Below are 18,608 nucleotides of genomic sequence, written 5' to 3'. Positions count from 1 at the left end.
AAGACAGAGTACTGAGAGGGACTAAAAAAAAAAAAAAATCTAGTTTCTATCTCTACCTCTGCAACTGGCATGGCTTGACCTTAGGTAAGCAACTTCACCTCCCTACCAGTAAAATTGGGTTGATACTGACCTCCTTTGTAAATCCATTTGACATCTATACAATAGTTACATGTTGTTTATTATTGTTAGAACCAGATATTTTACACCAATATGAAAAGAAAATACAGCAAATGAAAATAGAGTAGATTTGAACACGGAAAAGTAATTGATAAATGGATGTAAGATTGCCATGTTGTGAATAGCTGCTTTGAGAACTTTTAGAAAAAGATGGTCTATAGTTATTTATTTGCATTTATTTTAGAGATAGTATGTGTCTATAAAAGTCAATCTGCAGTTTTCAAGATAAAAAAGTATGGGGCACTTAGGGTGCATCTACCATCCTAAACTTGAAATAAGATAGGCAATTTGCAAATTGTGTATCTTATTTTGATTCTATTTTGAAATTTGGCACACCTACACAGTGCCAAATTTTGAAAAAATGCACTATTCCGAGACATTCCTTAACTCTCGTGGAACAAGAGTTACAGGGATGGCAAAAATGCGGGCCTGTTATTTTGAAAATATTTTGAAATAACAGGTGGCTTGTTAAGACCTCTGGCATCCCAAAATAGTCACGCAGTGTGGACGTACCCATACTAGACTCCCATATATTTAGTTTTGTCTAAATAAAGAGGGTCAAGAAGTCTGTCATACTGTACATACATATGCGGAAAGAATTAAACAACTGAATAGTGATTTCAGTTATATTAAATGTACAATCTCCAATGTTTTTGCCTATACAGAACTCAGTATAAAATCAGATTCAATTCATGCTCTTTAACTATTAACACTGTGATAGGCCCACTAGATGGCGCACACAGTATATATTTATGTTCTTGAATTAAGATCTCTCTATCTATAATGTAAATTCTACACTACAGATTCTACACTGCTATGAATGTGTTATTCATAGCAATGCTGATAGTATATAAAGATTTATTTATAAAGATAAAATTGAGCAAATGTGTACAATGTTCATGAAAGTTACATCTAAGAACTAAACAACATTCAATTTTAACATGAATCTAACATCAAGCTGATACAAGTTCCTCCACCTACAGAAAGTAAAAGTTTAAGCTGCCTCTTCTACAATGAAACAAGCATTATACTGAAACTATGAAGGATGTTCATGCAGAGCTATTCATGCACTGCAGAGTTTGCAAAAGATATTTTGCACAAACACAGCCTTCGTGGCAGCTGATCCACCATAAATGTTTTGCACATCTTTTTATACAACTTGAAAATGGCATCTTTTCCAGTGAACTTGTGGATTATAGTACATCTGATAGCAAATAATTACAATCTATAGAGAAGATTCTTAGCGATTACGACTATGATAATGTGTGTACTTAGTATCAGGCTCAAAAAGTGGAAGATCAACTACCTTGAACTCAGAATTTAATTTTTCTTGTTCTAAAACGAATACCCTTTTTTTAGTCTCATAATGCATAATCATGTCATTTGCCAGACGCATATGGTGTTTACAGAATGTAAAAGCAAATGTTGCTCTGCCACAGAGCACATAAAATCCAAAAGGTAAAAAGCACAGGCAAATACAGGATAAATATAACTCCATACCTAAGCTACACACAATATCATTGAGTGTGAGGGTTCAAGTTGAGGCTTTCTTACATTTAAAAAAGATAAATAAAAATGTCAAAAATTCAGATTTCAGCAAGTACTACTTAAAGCAGTGGTCCCCAACACGGTGCCCGCGGGGGCATTTGTGTGCGCTCGCCAAGTGCTCGGGGCTGGCCTGGCCCTGGGCACGTGGCACATGCATGGTGCCGGTGCCGGTCCCGGCATGACTCAAGGTGAGCGCCGGCCCCGGGAGCGCTGCAGATTGGCTGCCCGAGCTCTGGGCGCATGGCTCTTGGAGGGGCCGCCGGCCCAGAGAGCACGACGCTTGGAGGGGGCGCCGGCCCCAGGCGCGTGGCACTTGGGGGGAAGGGAAGCTCCGGCTCCGGGCTCGCGGCACTTGGAGGGAGAGGGGGGAAGAGCGAGCTCCGGCCCCGGGCGCGCAAGTGTCTCTGCCCTCTGGTGCTCGGCGGGTGAACGGCCACGCCCCCTGGCGCCCGGCAACCTCCAGTGGTTGGGGACCACGGACTTAAAGGTTTTTTTGGTTTTGGTTTTGTTTTGGTTATTTTAAGTAGTGAGTTCTGGAGGAAAGATTTGAATGTACAGAGAGAGGTCACTCAGCAAAGAGGGACAGTCTGGAAGAAAGGGCAACAATGGCTACGTCTAGATTACCTTAGGTATCCCAAAAATGCAATGCCATGTCCAAGGAACGTGGCATTATTTCAAAAAATTTTCAAAAAAACGGACACACTCTTTCACCATCCCTGTAAACCTCATTCTACGAGGAATAAGGGATATGTTAAAAGAGCACTTTCTTTTGAAATGTGGCACTGTGTACACGCGCCAAATTTTGAAAAAGCCTCTTTTGAAAGTAAATCGGAAAAAGATACACAATTTGTGTGCCGCAAATTGTGTATCTTTTTCTAATTTAAACCTGCAGTATAGACCTAGCCAAAGAACGAAAAAACAGAAGGATATTCAGACAGAAAGAAGCTAAGACTGTAAAAGTACTATGATTTTCCCATTTTTAACTCCAGTTCTGAATTGCTGAAGAAAACTAATAAAATACTTTGATTTTAAGAGAGACTATCAACTAAGATGAAGAGTTTAAAAGTAAGAGCTGCTATATAGGGTTGTCAACTTTCTAATTCCAGAAAATCAAACTCCTTTGCCCTGTCCCCTACCCTAAGGCTACACTCCTGCTTGCTCCACTTCCCGTCCCCCTTCTTTCCTCCTCTCTCCTGTTCACCTGTTCATTTTCACTACAAGGAAAAAGGGCACCAAGAGGCAGCCACGAGCTGCAACAGTTTGAATGTGGGAGATGGAATCTGTGATTCAAATACCCTTCATCTCAAGGAGAGCTATTAAACACTATACTAAACTGTCATAATATTTTTACGTGTAAACCAGCAAAAGGAATAAAATCGGATTTAGGATACAAATTTTATTCACACAGGTACACTCATATGCACTTCCCCATATAAAGAGAGTCTCTTACACACATAAAAAGAAGCCAAGGATGAGAGCAGGTGGGAGCAAGAGGAGGCAGAGGAGAGAGGAAGGAGTTTGGGAGAGGTATGAGGGGTGGGAGAGGACGCAGGGAAGACAGAAATCAACACATGCCTGAGGATATGAAGATATTTTGACATAATGGGAGAGCAGCAGTGTATGGAGGTGAATGGGTGCAGGGTTGTGGGAGGATGAAGAACAGAGGGATGGTGGCTCGGAGGGTGGAGAGAGCTGCAAGTGGTGTAGGGCTGAGATAAGAAGGGGTGGGAGCAGGGAGACTGGGACAGGGAGGGATGCAGGGATTGGAGGATGAGGTGTGGGGGATGGGATAGGAAGTCGATGGTATGAGGGGTGGGATGGAGAGGGATGCAGGGATGGGGGTACAGCCCTATTCCCAGCACTTGAGGCCAAGAATACATATACCTTGGACTCCTGGATGCCGATGATGGGACAACAGACTGAGGTTTGCCACAGGGCACATACCGAAGCTTGAGCCCAGCAGCCCCAGCGAGAAGCGACAGGAGGAGAAAAAGTCTGACAGCAGCAGGAGAGATACATGCCTCAACAACCCCTCAACAGTAGCCGGCTGAGTGCTCGTGAATGGTGCTAGTTTGTCCCCTGCCTGACCCAGCCAATGCCTGCAGATAGGGAATAAGACAAAACATGTACCCTCCAACCACCCTTAAGCCAAGGAACCAAAAACCATGCTGCTGCTTCATGGAAGCTGTGCACAAGCCTGACAGTCCTGCTGCGCAGATCTGCCAACTGGACAATCAACGGCTCAGGGTCCCTTTTTGGTTGGGAGTTCCAGTTGAAAAATCAAACATCTGTTCACCCTAGCCATGCATAAGCTACTTCTACAACTGCACCATCGGCCTTGCCATCTCCCCTACAACAGGGTTTTCCTACAGACAGGAGATTCTATTTGATTTTCCTTTATAGATTAGAGTAGCATGTTATTACACTAATACCAAATAAAGGAAAAACACTGAAGCTGTGTCTACACTGGCGCGATCTCGTGCAAAATTGGCCGCTCTTGCGCAAAAACTTGCTGCCTGTCTACACTGGCCACGTGTTCTTGCGCAAATAAACTGACGTTCTAATGTATGAAATCAGGGCTTCTTGTGCAAGAACTCTGATGCTCCTGCTCAGGAATAAGCCCCTTTGCACAATTGTTCTTGTGCATGAGGCCAGTGTAGACAGGCAACATGACTTTCTTGCGCAACCATGACTTTCTATGGTTAAAATGGCCATCAGATCTTTCTTGAGAAAGAGAGCATCTACACTGGCATGGATGCTCTCGCGCAAAAGCACATCTCTTGCACAAAAGCACATGCCAGTGTAGACGCTCTCTTCTGGAAGAGTTATTGCAGAAGAATTCTTATGCAAAAGAGTTTTTGCATGAGAACGTACCAGTATAGAAGTAGCCTAATCTTTCCTACAAAGTACAGTCTAAAAATTTAATCCTAGAAGATTAATAGCAGAGGAATTAGTTCACATGTAGCTGCCGTCATGGAACCCAAACTATTTTTTCTGAGGACAAAACTGATCGGTTAATTTGTATGTCAGATCATAGTCAAATAACTTACTTTGGAAAGTTTGAGGTGCATACTGAGGATATCCGTAAGGAACTTGATTTCCTGCATAATTTGAAGGATGAGTGGGTTTTGGAAATTCAGCAGCTTTATTTGCTAGAAGAAACAAACAAATACTCAGGCTACGTCTACACTGGCAGCTTCTTGCGCAAGAACTCTTTTGTGGAAGAGTTCTTGTGCAAAAACTCTTCCAGAAGAGAGCGTCTACACTGGCATGTGCTTTTGCGCAAGAGATGTGCTTTTGTGCAAGAGTATCCATATGCCAGTGTAGACACTCTCTTGCGCAAGAAATCTCTGATGGCCATTTTAACCATAGGGCTTTCTTGCGCAAGAAAGTAATGTTGCCTTTCTACACTGCTCTCTTGCGCAAGAACCGTTGCGCAAGAGGGCTTATTCCTGAATGGGAGCATTATAGTTCTTGCGCAAGAAGCTCTAATTTTATAATGCAGAATGTCAGTTTACTTGCACAAAAACACACGGCCAGTGTAGACAGGATACAAGTTTTTGAGCAAGAGCAGCCGCTTTGGCGCAAGATCGTGCCAGTGTAGACACAGCCTCATTGTTTTGTTAAACTGGACAATACATCTATAAAATGAACCAATTTCAATTAGGATAAGAGACATATGAAAATTAGACATTGTGATAAGTTTACTGTATTTAAAGAATATGAAATTCATTTAAGAACAGGTATTTTTAAAAATGCTAATGGAAATTACATTATGAAAGAATCCGAACAATTCATATCCATTCAAATGCCAAAAGTACTGAAAGAAAACAGCTATTATAAACTGTATCCTGTTAGGAGGTTCATCATCATCTTCATTATGTTCCCATTATGCTTCTGGAACTTAGGGGAACAACAAAGTTCCTCTACTACTGACTGTTTATGATACGTCTTTCAGTGGTTTCCTAGCTATGCCAGGTTTTCAGTTCTGCTTCCACAGCTCTTCACCATGTTGTTTTCTGGCAACCTTGGTTTTGCTTGCCTTTCGGTGTCTATATAGGGTATGTCTACACTACCACCCTAGTTCGAACGAGGGTGGTTAATGTAGGCAACCGGAGTTGCATATGAAGCCCGGGATTTGAATTTCCCAGGCTTCATTTGCATATTGCCGGGCGCCGCCATTTTTAAATGTCCACTAGTTCGGACTCCGTGCCCGTGGCTACACGCGGCACGAACTAGGTAGTTCGGATTAGGCTTCCTATTCCGAACTACCGGTTCACCTCGTTCCACGAAAATAGAAAGTTCTTGGTACCATTCTAATGCATGTAATTATGCATGAACACAACCCAGAATTCTCTTCCACAGAGGAGAATTCACTTATACATTCACTTTTGTATAATTTTTCTCACTTTATTAAAAAGCAGTTTTGCGGTTCAAGATCCTTGAGATTTTTTAAACAGTTCCTGTGTTGTGCTATTTCACTCATTATCTGCACGTAAATCCCTATCAGCTCATCCAGATAACTTAGGTTTGGTTACTACTTACGCTGATGAATACAGTTAAGTGTGGCCAGGTGTCACAGGATGATAATTAAATATCTGTGTTGAAGAGCTTTTATTCTAAGCCCTTCCACTACTACAGGTTGAACCTCTCTAATCCAGAACCCTCTCATCCAGAAACATCCATTGTCCAAAGTGATTTTAGTTAGCAAGATGTCCATTTTTCATGGGCATGGCCAAGTTTCCCACAGTCCCATAAAATTTGTTTACAGCTACCAGTCCTAACTCTCAGTGTCCGGTGCTGTTATTTAGCTCTAATTACCCCTAAATGTCCTCTAACAGCACAGTAAGCATTGGAAGTGTAGGTAATGCTGCTAGACAATATTGACCTCCCGTGGTCTAGAAAATTCTCTTGCTCGGAACTAGTCAGGTCCCGAGGGTTTCAGACTAGAGAGGTTCAACTTGTACTGTAATAATAACTATAATTAATTTACATTATAATAATGTAATTCATTTACAAGTTTGACACTATCAATGTGGGCTTGAATAAAGGTATTAACTGGTTAACACACTACAAAAGCACCCCCACCTTTGATAATTGCTTTTACACATAAAATGCTATTAACAGTACACACCCAGCCTGACTCAATTAATTTAATTAAACACTGGTCCTACAATTGACAGGTAATGCTTTTGCTGTTCTATGTATCCTGGATTCTGTAATTTTCACTCCAACTCACGTGATGAAGTGCGTTTTACCCATAAAAGCTCAAAATGATATAATGTATGTGTTAGTGTGTAACTTTAAAAACAACGAGGAGTCCCTTAGCACCTTAAATACTAACACAGCTATCTTGTGAATCTGTTAATTTAGCTGTTTAGTTTCGACTTGTGTAAGTGATCCACACTATTTTCAAGAAATATTAGAAGACATTAATTCAACATTAATGAAATATTTTACTCACATTGTTCCATGATTCCGTTTTCAAGTGTGTCTGCAAAATAAGACATTAGTTTAACACTTTAAAAAAAAAAAAAACCTGTTACGCAAAACTGACATTTTTAGTTTTCTATTTATAGGAAACTACCCGGCTGTGTCTACATTGGCACCCTTTTCCGGAAAAGGAATGCTAATGAGACAAGTCGGAATTGCAAATGCCACGGGGATTTAAATTTTCCCCGCGGCATTTGCATGAACGTGGCTGCCGCTTTTTTCCGGCTCGGGGCTTTGCTGGAAAAAAGCACCAGTCTAGACGGGATCTTTCGGAAAATAAAGCCTTTTCCGGAAGATCCCTTATTCCCCTTAAAATCAGGAATAAGCGATCTTCCGGAAAAGGCTTTATTTTCCGAAAGATCCCATCTAGACTGGTGCTTTTTTCCAGCAAAGCCCCGAGCCGGAAAAAAGCAGCAGCCACGTTCATACAAATGCCGCGGGGAAAATTTAAATCCCCGTGGCATTTGCAATTCCGACTTGTCTCATTAGCATCCCTTTTCCGGAAAAGGGTGCCAATGTAGACACAGCCCCCAAGAATATTTTCAGAGTACGTACTGAAAAGGAAAGGATGTGGGTTTTTTTCTATCTTCTTAGCTTAATCAATTTAATTAATATTAAAAGGGCTTTTCAATCATGCTAAGACACAGACTGACATGGCTGAAGCACTGTTAGCTAGCTATTTTGTAAAGAAGGAGCGGCCTAAATTACAACAGACAGCTAACATGGTTTCAGAAGAGTCACTTTGCATAGCATGTGATTTCTTCATTCATGTTAGCCTTTCAACACTGCAAAACAACACTCAAGTCGCACAGTCACTAGGTAAACAGCTTGTCAGAGCAGCTTGTCAGCTGCAGTCTACGTCCCCTTGAAAGACCAACCAACTTCAGTTAAAATAATCATCACACTTCAGGTAAGGACAGGGAGGATAGGACTCAACTAGGAGAAACACTCAAGTTATACTTTGGATTAACTCTGCAGTGAAGACAATGCCTTAGAAAAGGGGTGTGGAAACTATGGATTGGCCCTGGATTGCCTGGATCCAGTCCTAGCGCTGGGGAGCCCACACTGGCACACCAAATCACCACCACCCGCCTCCCCACTGTGGAGCTGCAGCACACAAAATCTACTAGGCTGGGCACCCCTACCATCTGGTGGGCAAGGGGTATATGAAGGTGTTTTTCTCTGCTTCAGCTGGGGGCCACGCCAGTGAGGGTTTGTGAATTTTTTGCTTTTCCCTTGTGAGTGGCCCCCGATTGATTTTTCTGTAGGTCAGTGGCCACCAACCCCAAAAAGGTTCCCCACCCTTGCCTTAGAAGATATTTTTTCAAAAGAGTTTAGCTGGGCCTACCCAGGATGTTGCCCCAAGCCTTCTTCTATCTACATGAAAACACCTCTAATCTGGGCTTGAGGGTGGCTTGAAGATCAAATTCCTAGGCACACCTGAGGGTGGAGGCTTGAGGTCATGCTTGCTACAGCCTGAGCTGACAATCCACATGTTTTTACTGTGAGAATGCATCCTAATTAAGCCCAGGCACTGCTATTTCTCCAATGCTATCCCACAATTCAACCTGGGCAATATTTCTCTGTTTTCTTTGGACTTTTTTCATTATAGATGACCTCTCTGGAACCTTAGAGAATATCTACACTACATTTTAAACCTGGTTCTGTGGGACCCATACTTGTGGACTGTGTGTTTCTAAACTCACACTTGAGCACCTACACTGCGCTGTAAATCTGGGTTTACAATAGGAAGCCAAGTCTCACAAGCATGCTAATGCATTCATACTGAACTATGCAAACTTTCTAACTCAGGACTGCAGGCCAAGCTATGTCCACAACACAAAATGACAAGGTTTAGACTTGAATTTCAGTGGGCCTCTGAATGATTGCTGTCTCAAGTCAGATTTATGTGTTGATGGTAGGGATGTGAATAGGCAACAGTTTAGCTAGTTACCTGGTAAGCATCACCCTTACTGGGTGATGTTTACCAAGAGTAAGCGGGGGAACGGTCCCGCTATTGTGGGGAACTTTCCTGGCTTCTATACCACCACGGTGAAATGGACCAGTGAAAGGATCTGAGTCCTCGTTCCCACTTCCTTTACTCTACGGCTTCCCTGATCCTGAGGGATCCCCCTCCACTCTCCTGAGTAGCAGAGTCCTCAAAACCCCAACAAGGCTGGGCCCAGGTTTCCTGGAGCTTAATCCCCGACCTTGTAGTCACTAGGGGCAGGAGTTAGGGTGCCCCCACTCCGAGGTGCTTTCTTCACACTGCAGGCTTTCTTGGCCCAGTGATCATTTCATAAGGTTCAAAGCAAATACAATTTATTAAACATCAACTGATTAAAGAGAAAAGAATAAGAAAAAAAAATGAGAATGGTTAAATGAGAGAACACAGCCCTGCTCTGTAGCACAGGGACATCAAAACAGCAGTCTGCAGAGTATAAGGACAGGCCACAGTCTCTTCCTTATAGGCCCCTTAGAGGCCCTGGATGTGCTGCAGGGGGGCTGCAGGCTGGACACGCTTGCTCTGGCAGTGACCACACAGCCTCAAGCTCTAAGTGGCCAGACCCCTCTCCCAGTCTGGCCTGTTGGGCCTCTTGGCTGGTGATATCTCCCTGCCCAGAGCCTCTCCCCGCACTTTGCTGGTCCCAGCTGCTCACCACACCCAGCTGCAGGCTGTGCTGCTTTGCCAGTCTCCAGCTCCTTGCGTTGCTTCTCTGTCCCTTTTGGCTCTCTGAGCACTGCCAGTCTGCTGCTCAACACAGGGTCTGCACTCCTTGGGCTGTGTGTGCCTGGCTCTGTTGCTGCAAAACTGCCCCTCAGCACAGCTTGCACTCCTTGGGCTGTATGTGCCTGGCTCTGTTGCTGCAGGACTGCTTCTCCACACAGCTTGCTCCTCTTAGCTGTCTCTCAGCTCTCTCCTTGCTCAGAGAGAGATCCAGAAAAATCCCAGCTCACAGGGAGGATGGGGCCTGGCCTCTCACTTTCCTCACTGGCCTGTCCAACCTGTCAATCAGGCCGAGCTGGAGTGTTGGCTGCTTTCCATTGTCTCTGGGGTCTGTCAGTCTCATGGACCCTTCCCCTTTTGACACTGGGAGCTGGCGAACCAAAAACTCCCACAGAGTTTTAGTAAGGGACTAACAGTCCCCTTACACAAGTATCAGCTATCCAGTGCCCAGGAGCAGTCCACTCCCGGTCAGGAGCTGGGCATGCCCCTATTCAAGGGGGTGGGTAGGAGCAGAAGCTGGCCTTCCCATGTGCGGGGTCTAGAAGTCGTCCTGCACACTGGGGAGGGGAGGAATGTTTCTACTCCCAGTCCTTACACACCCACCCCACACATGGGGCTACCGACTTCCGCTGCTAATCCCCCCCTCACAGAGAGGCCAGCAGCAACAGCTGGCAGTCCTGTATGCGGGGGATGGAGGGGATCCTGTTTAATCAGTTAACCTTAAACCTAAAGGTTTAACCAGCTAAATGATTAACTGGGACTTTACATCGCTAGTTGATGGCAGGGGGTCTGGACTTAAAACCAAGTCTGAGTCTGTGTTTACAATACAGTGTAGGCATATCCTTAGAGCACTGTTTCACAAAGTGGTCTGCAAAACCACTTTACCGGCACTGCAGCCAAAGAGGCTTGCAGCTCCCATTAGCTCTGGGTTGCCCTTTGCAGCCAAGAGGAGCCACAGTTGGGCATTTGACTAGTCCAAAAATAAATGATAAGTTTATGGATCAAATATTTTAAACCATTAATTTAGTAGAACAGTAAGATTGAAAGTCAGAGCATACTGTTTCCATAAAGCAGGAGTGGGGAACCGAAGGCCTAGGAGTCAGATGCAGCCCCTGGCTTGCCTGGATCTGACCCCCAAGACAGCATTGAGGAGCCCGTGCTAGTAGTCTGGTCCCCTGCTGCACCCCACCACCACCACATGGCTAGAGCACACAAAATCTACTATCCTGGGTCCCCTTAGTCTATGTTGTGTGAGAGGAATGTGGAGGTGTCTTTCTCCTTCTCAGATGGTGGCCACATCAATGAGGATTTGTTTGGGGTTTTTGCTTGGTAGGTCAGCAGCTCCCAGCCCAAAAAAGGTTTCCCACCCCTGCCATAAAGACTTATCCTTAGATAGATAATTAGCTCAACCAGAAAGACCAGGTTACTTAACTGAGTTTAACTCAGAAAAAAGTGCTAATAAAATGGAAGAACGGCACCATGATACAATCAAAAAAGCAGGCTGCCACCTATAATCGGGGAATTCTTGCTGAAATATCTATATGTAGTCAAATAATAGTCTGTCAATGGAGCAGTCAACTGATCAGCTGATCAACCCCAATTTAATAATCTTCATTGGTTTAACTTGTCCAGAAGTGTGTAAAGGGCATGTGCACACATGCCCCACATCCACATTCCTAAATCTGACACAGTGTTTTGAGAGATGACACCACTGAAAGGGTAGTGGGATAGGGCATTGGCCTGGGGACCCAGGGTTGTGGGTTCAAGCCCTGCCTACTTGTGAGGGCACCAGGCCCACCAGCAGCTGCCCCATTAGGAAGGCGGGATCAGGGTGCCCTGAAGGGAGGGAGGTAGGATGTTTCTCATGTGAAAGAAGAAGCAAGCAGAGAGTAAAAAGAGGCTCTCTGGAACAGGGATGAAAGCGACTAGTCGACTATCCGATAAGCAAATGCTTATTGGATAGTAGAGTAGAGACTCAAAGCCACATCCCCCCACACTTGCTGCCTGTATCAGAGAGAGGCAGCAAAAGGAGGAGGGCAGAAGCTGGAGGGCTCCGGAGCTGGCACAAGACAGGACTGCTTAGTCCCTGCTCCAGTCACCTCCTAAAGCTAGCTCTGCAGAGCAGTGCTTATCAACTAATTGTATAGTCAATACAAATTGTATCGACTATACGATTAGCCAGATAATCACATTTTAACATCCTTAGTCTGGAAGACTGTATCCAATCCTATCAGAGACAAAACTAGCTATAGAATCATATGTTTTTGTAACTTCCAGGCTCAATTATTACAGTCCAACTAGGAAATGAAGCTATATACGTTTAATAAAACAACTAATCAAATAAGAATACTCAAAAAAAAAAAAAAAACCTTTACCAGGTACAAAGTGCAACAATCATTTGCTCAAAAACAACCCTTCTCCATCCCCTACTTTCCCCCCAGCTATCCCCCTCAAAAAAATCCCACACAACAAAACAGGTTACCATGTACACTTGACCCCAGTAATCCACTTCCTACACTGGCTTCCAACAGAACAGAGTCATTCCCCATCTTCTTAATATTCCAAATCAAAACTCTCCATAGGATTTGACTATAGCCATCTAAAATATCATCTTTTCTTCCATATGCATGGCTCAATTGCTGTTTACTTCTAGTGATGAAACTGTTAGTTGATTAGAGGAAGATAGTTTATGCCTACTAAACCATGTCAGAATTTGAATTTTATTTTGCTGTTGTTGGTTTATTAAGGAATCTGCAAAACTAATCTGGAACAGGTGGTTAACGATAAATAACTATCCTATTTTCCTTGAATCTTAAACTGCTTTGCATAAGCTAAAAGACGGATACTTCTAGATATTGAATGAGAGATAAGTAGTATACATATCTGGAAAAAAATCTGAAGTATATTAAATATTGTAACACGGATGCCACAGATACATTGAAGCCGGTAACCTATGATATGACCTCTTTTCTGTTCAAATATACGAATCTTCTTAGTTCAGGCTGATGTGTGCTCAGCATTCAAAATTAAAACAAGATAGGTCTGATGCACAGGTGTTTAAATCCTGCTGTCCAATAAAGATCCCTAGTTAGCCTCCAGCTGTGAATTTCTGCTTTCTACCATTATCCAGCCTGTCAGAGAGGGCAGACAGGTATTAGCAAATATCTTCCTCTCCCTGAAAGTGTGTTTTTAAAAGGGAGCGCTGTTGCTAAGAAACAGGCAGGACTTGATTAGAGCCAGTCGAACAAGCTGAACTGGCAGAACAACATGCCCTTCTTTCCAATACAAATTAAAAGCTCATTGTTTGAACATATCAAGCATCTGTTTAGTTCCGTTTATTACTCAAGCAGAAACACTATTGATGGAATGGTCAGTATTAATTAGTACCAATGTTGTTCTGCTGCCAGTGGAGGAATCCATACTTCAAGTACTTTACTATGTTTACAATAAATAGATTTAGCCCAAATGCCTCGGGAACATTCAAAACATTTGGAAGAGCAGTGGAGGAAACAACTGCTTTAGGAGTTGTTGAACGTGCAGGGCCAGGTAGGCAGGCAGAGCAGTCAGAGTCTCAATGTGTGGATTAGATGATGGTGTAGGGAAGAGAGGTTTGGCTTTATTAGGAACTGGGGATACTTTTGGGAGATGGGGAGCCTATACAGGAAGGATGGGCTCCACCTAAACCAGGGTGGAACCAGACTGCTGGCACTAAACATTAAAAAGGCTGTAGAGCAGTTTTTAAACTAAGAGATGGGGGAAAGCCGATTGGTGCAGAGATGCACATAAATCGGATGGAGACTTCTCTTAGAGGAGAATCCATTGATAGAGATTCTCTAAGCTGTAGTCAGAAAGAGAGGAGGGGAGAGGACAAACCATGGGCCAGAGCAGACAAACAACTGCATATAAAGGAATCCAATGCATCAGGGAAGGGCAGACAAATAAGCAATGGCAAATTTTTAAAGTGCTTCTACACAAATGCTAGGAGTCTAATAAGATGGGTGAACTAGAGTACCTTGTATTAAAGGAGGAGATTGACATAATAGGCATCACTGAAACCTGGTGGAATGAAGAAAATCTGTGGGACACAATCATACTGGGATATAAAATATATTGGAAGGATAGAGCTGGCCAGGTGGGTGGCGGAGTGGCACTGTACGTGAAAGATAATGTAGAAATAAATGAAATAAAAATATTAAATGAATCAACATGTTCAATAGAATCACTATGGATAGTAATTCCATGCTCCAATAATAAGAAATTAGTGGTAGGGATATATTACCGACCACCTGACCAGGACAGCGATACTGACATTGAAAAGCTTAGGGAGATTAGAAAGGCTACCAAAATAAAAAACTCTATTATATTGGGGGATTTTAATTATCCCCATATTGACTGGATACATGTCACCTCAGGAAGAGAAGCAGGGAGAAAATTTCTCAATGGCTTAAATGACTGCTTCTTGGAGCAGCTGGTACAGGAACCCACAAGGGGAGAGGCAACTCTCGATTTAGTCCTGAGTGGAGTGTAGGATCATGTCCAGGAGATAACCGTTACAGGACCGTCTGGGAATAGTGACCATAATATAACAACATTTAACATTCCTGTGGTGGGAAGAATACCTCAGCAGTCCAGCACTTTGGCATTTAATTTCAAAAAGGGGAATTACACAAAAACGAGGAGGTTAGTTAAATGGAAATTAAAAGGCACAATGACTAGAGCCAAATCCCTGCAAGCTGCATGGAAATTTTTTAAAGACTCCATAATAGAGGCCCAACTTAAATGTATACCCCAAATTAAAAAACATAGCAAGAGACCTAAAAAAGAGTCACCATGGCTTAACCACCATGTAAAAGAAGCAGTGAGGGACAAAAAGGCATCTTTTAAGAAGTGGAAGTCCAATCCTAGAGAGATAAATAGAAAGGAACATAAACACTGTCAAATCAAGTGTAAAAATGTAGTAAGAAAAGCAAAAAATGATTTTGAGGAACAGCTAGCCAAAAACTCAAAAAGAAATAACAAGAATATTTTTAAGTACATTAGAAGCAGGAAGCCTGCTAAAAAAACCTGTGGGTCCCCTAGACGATCGAGATATAAAAGGAGCAATCAAGGACGATAAAGCCATTGTGGATAAACTAAATGATTTCTTTGCTTCAGTCTTCACGGCTGAGGATCTTAGGGAGATTCCCAAATTTGCACTGTCCTTTGTGGGTGATGAATCTGAGGAACTGTCCCGGATTGAAATGTCATTAGAGGAGGTTTTGGAACAAATAGAAAAACTTAATATTAACAAATCTCCGGGACCGGATAGCATTCATCCAAGAATTCTAAAAGAACTCAAATGGGAAACTGCTGAACTATTATCCTTTAAATCAGCTTCCATACCTAATGACTGGAAGGTAGCCAACGTGACACCAATATTTAAAAAGGGCTCTTGAGGTGATCATGGCAATTACAGACCGGTAAGTCTAACTTCAGTATCAGGCAAATTTGTTGAAACAATAGTAAAGAATAAAATTGTGAGGCATGTAGAAGAACATAATTTGTTGGACAAAAGTCAGCATGGTTTCTGTAAAGGGAAATCATGTCTTACTAATCTATTAGAGTTCTTTGAAGGGGTTAACAAACATGCGGACAAGGGGGAACCAGTAGATATAGTATACTTAGATTTTCAGAAAGCCTTTGACAAGGTCCCTCACCAAAGGGAGGGAAAGTTCTTTCTTGGATTGAGAACTAGTTAAAAGATAGGAAACAAAGGGTAGGAATAAATGGTAAATTTTCAGAATGGAGGGGGATAACTACTGGTGTCCCCCAAGAGTCAGTCCTGGGACCAATCCTTTTCAACTTATTCATAAATGATCTGGAGAAAGAGGTAAGCAGTGAGGTGGTAAAGTTTGCGGATGATACCAAACTGTTTAGGATAGTTAAGACACAAGCAGACTGTGAGGGACTCCAAAAAGATCTCGCCAGATGGAGTGATTGGGCAACAAAATGGCAAATGAAATTTAATGTGGATAAGTGTAAAGTAATGCACATCAGGAAAAATAACCCCAACTATACGTACAGTACGATGGTGGCTAATTTGGCTACGACAAATCAGGAAAGAGATCTTGGAGTTATCGTGGATAGTTCTCTGAAAACTTCCACACAGTGTGCAGCAGCGGTCAAAAAGGCAAAAAGGAATTATTAAGAAAGGGATAGAAAATAAGACCCAGAATATCTTACTGCCCCTGCATAAAACTATGGTACGCCCACATCTTGAATACTGTGTACAGATGTGGTCTCCTCACCTCAAAAAAGATATTTTGGCCTTGGAAAGGGTTCAGAAAAGGGCAACTAAAATGATTAGGGGTTTGGAACGGGTCCCTTATGAAGACCCGTTCCAAACCCTCCTGTTCCACGAGGAGTACAGGTAGTTCGGAATAGGAAGCCTAATCTGAACTACGTAGTTCGTGCCGCGTGTAGCCGCAGGCACGGAGTCTGAACTAGCGGACATTTAAAATTGGCAGCGCCCGGCAACATGCAAATGAAGCCTGGGAAATTCAAATCCCGGGCTTCATTTGCAACTCCGGTTGACTACATTAACCACCCTAGTTCGAACTAGGGTGGTAGTGTAGACATACTCTACATACCATCATAGGGTATCTCATCATATCATCTCCATAAATTTACCAAGTTCACTCTTTAAACAAGTAAGACTTTTTTCACCCGCTATGTCCCTTGGAAATCTGTGCCAGAACTTTATTCCTCTGATGGTTACAGTTCATCTTCACTATAAGTCCAAGATACATTCCAAAAAACTTGGACTTATAGAAAAACAACTTAAAGTGGGGAATTTTTTTCCCACTGCTGACTTCCATTTGTGCAAATTGGTGGAGGGTTAAGTAGCAATTAATTTGCTAGTTGAGTAATGGATGGAATTTCCATCAACTACTCAATTAGTCATTAAGGAAGGGCACTTAAAGCTCTCACTTCTGGCTCATGCTGAGTCTCAGCACAACTCCCAGCAGTTGCACTGTTCAACATACAGAGAGGAGCCAGCGCACAAAGACACTGACTCGGTCTCTGGTCCCCTGCTGGGTCTCAGGACAATCCTCCCCCATGCTGCCACTCTGCATTCTAGAACTCTGCAGAACCTCCCCAGCCCCCTTGCCACTCTGCATTTTTAAAGGGACAGATTTTCTGTCCCTTTAAAAATTCAGAGTGGCAACGGGGGAGGGGAGAAGAGGCTTGTGCTCATAGAGACCCATGGGACCGGCTGCCACTGTGCACCATGATGCAACACACCATGCTGATAAGAGATTGGACGCCTGAGGGTAGGGCTCTGGATGCTGCCCCACCCTGAGCTGTACGGCCACATCACACCCAGGTTCCAACTCCAGAACTTGAGTGGCCAGGCAACACCATGGTTGCTCTCCCAGTCCCGAGTTCCCTCTATTGACCCCAATCCTCTGTCCTCCTGAGCCCCTGCTCAAATCCTTGTCCTGATTCCTTAACCCCCACCCCTGCCTGGACTCCTGCGCCTCCCCCCAACATCTCCCAACCCTTTGCCTTGACTCATGCACTGACCATAATGCAAACCCATACGAGGAGCCCACGTACATCACACCCTGCCCTGAACTTCCTCCCCTCCATACACACCAACTCCTACCCTGAGCTTCTCACACTCCATCCCACACTTACAGGTCTTACTGTCCTATCCCAACTTCCCCCAGCCCTCTGCTCGGACCCACCCCCCCCTCCAAAAACGGAGTTGCAATAGGCCAATATCAGCAAGAAAATGAAGCTACTTTCATCCCCGGATCCTCGTTTACAAACCCTTTAGTCAGTTACGCCAGGCTCCATCCCAAACGTCTAGTTCCCTCCCTACAGGCGGGGTCCAGCCCTGTGCCCATGGATGCCTCCCAGTGGGCATTTCTGAAGCAAACCTGCCTTACACAAAAGCGCCCTGGAGTCCCGTGATGGAGCCTCCGCCCTTCCCTGGGCGGTTTGTTCCAACAGTTAATGTCTCCCTGCTAAAGGCGTGCGCCTCGCGGGGGCTATTTGCAGACGGGGCTCCGCTCCCCCCGCTCGGACCGGCTGCCCAGCACACCCGAAGCAGGCTCGCTAAAGCCCAGCGCGGTCACCCGAAACCCCGGTGGGGAGAAGCGAAACTGAAAGCTCTGGGTCCCGCCAGCGCCATCACCCGCCTGGGGGGCAGCAGGCCGCCCCCCTCAGTCGCTCCCAGGGCGAGCCTCCCCCCGCTGCCCCTGAGGGCGGGGGAGACTGGGCAGGGACACCCCGTTCCCCGTTGGCCCCTCACCTGCAGCGCCACAGCAAGGTCCGTGCGTCTGGCTGGGGCTGGGAACCGGGATCGGACGCTGAGACCCCGCCCCGTACGCCTGCTGAGGGAGGGGACCCGAGGGAAGCAAATCAGGCGAGCTGGGACTGAGAAACACGAGGAAGAGGAAACGGACCGAACCCCGGGGCCACCTGCCGTGTGCACATAAATGAGCTGCATTGCAGCTGGCCAATATATATGCAAATATACTTAATAAGTGCATTTCTGGGGCTGTGATCTCATCCCTTGAGGGCCCAGTATAACTGGCTTCCCACCAGTCTTAGCTCCTCAGATCTGCCTTAAAAGACAGGCAGTGAGGGCTCCCTAGCCTGACCCCTTTCCAAA

General features: G+C 44.3%; 1 protein-coding gene across 2 annotated transcripts in view; it reads right to left on the bottom strand.

Annotated features, from left to right (window-relative positions):
* PLSCR1 (phospholipid scramblase 1) overlaps positions 1-18,374 on the bottom strand; it is a 36,728-nt gene extending 18,354 nt beyond the window's left edge. The window contains exons 1-3 of one of the 2 annotated variants that reach the window (XM_075937671.2): positions 18,246-18,372; positions 7,190-7,219; positions 4,776-4,877 (exon numbers count right to left, since the gene is read on the bottom strand). In XM_075937671.2, coding sequence (XP_075793786.1) covers positions 4,776-4,877; positions 7,190-7,199 — 112 coding nt within the window. In that variant the 5' untranslated portion in view covers positions 7,200-7,219; positions 18,246-18,372. Of the gene's footprint in view, positions 1-4,775; positions 4,878-7,189; positions 7,220-18,245 lie in introns of both variants that reach the window. The other variant, XM_075937672.2, reaches the window with a different exon arrangement.
* Between the last annotated feature and the right edge of the window lie 234 nt (positions 18,375-18,608).

Source organism: Pelodiscus sinensis, chromosome 10 (genome assembly GCF_052426305.1).
Source record: "Pelodiscus sinensis isolate ZL-2025 chromosome 10, ASM5242630v1, whole genome shotgun sequence".
NCBI lineage: Eukaryota > Metazoa > Chordata > Testudines > Trionychidae > Pelodiscus > Pelodiscus sinensis.
This window is presented reverse-complemented; position numbering and strand designations above follow the sequence as displayed.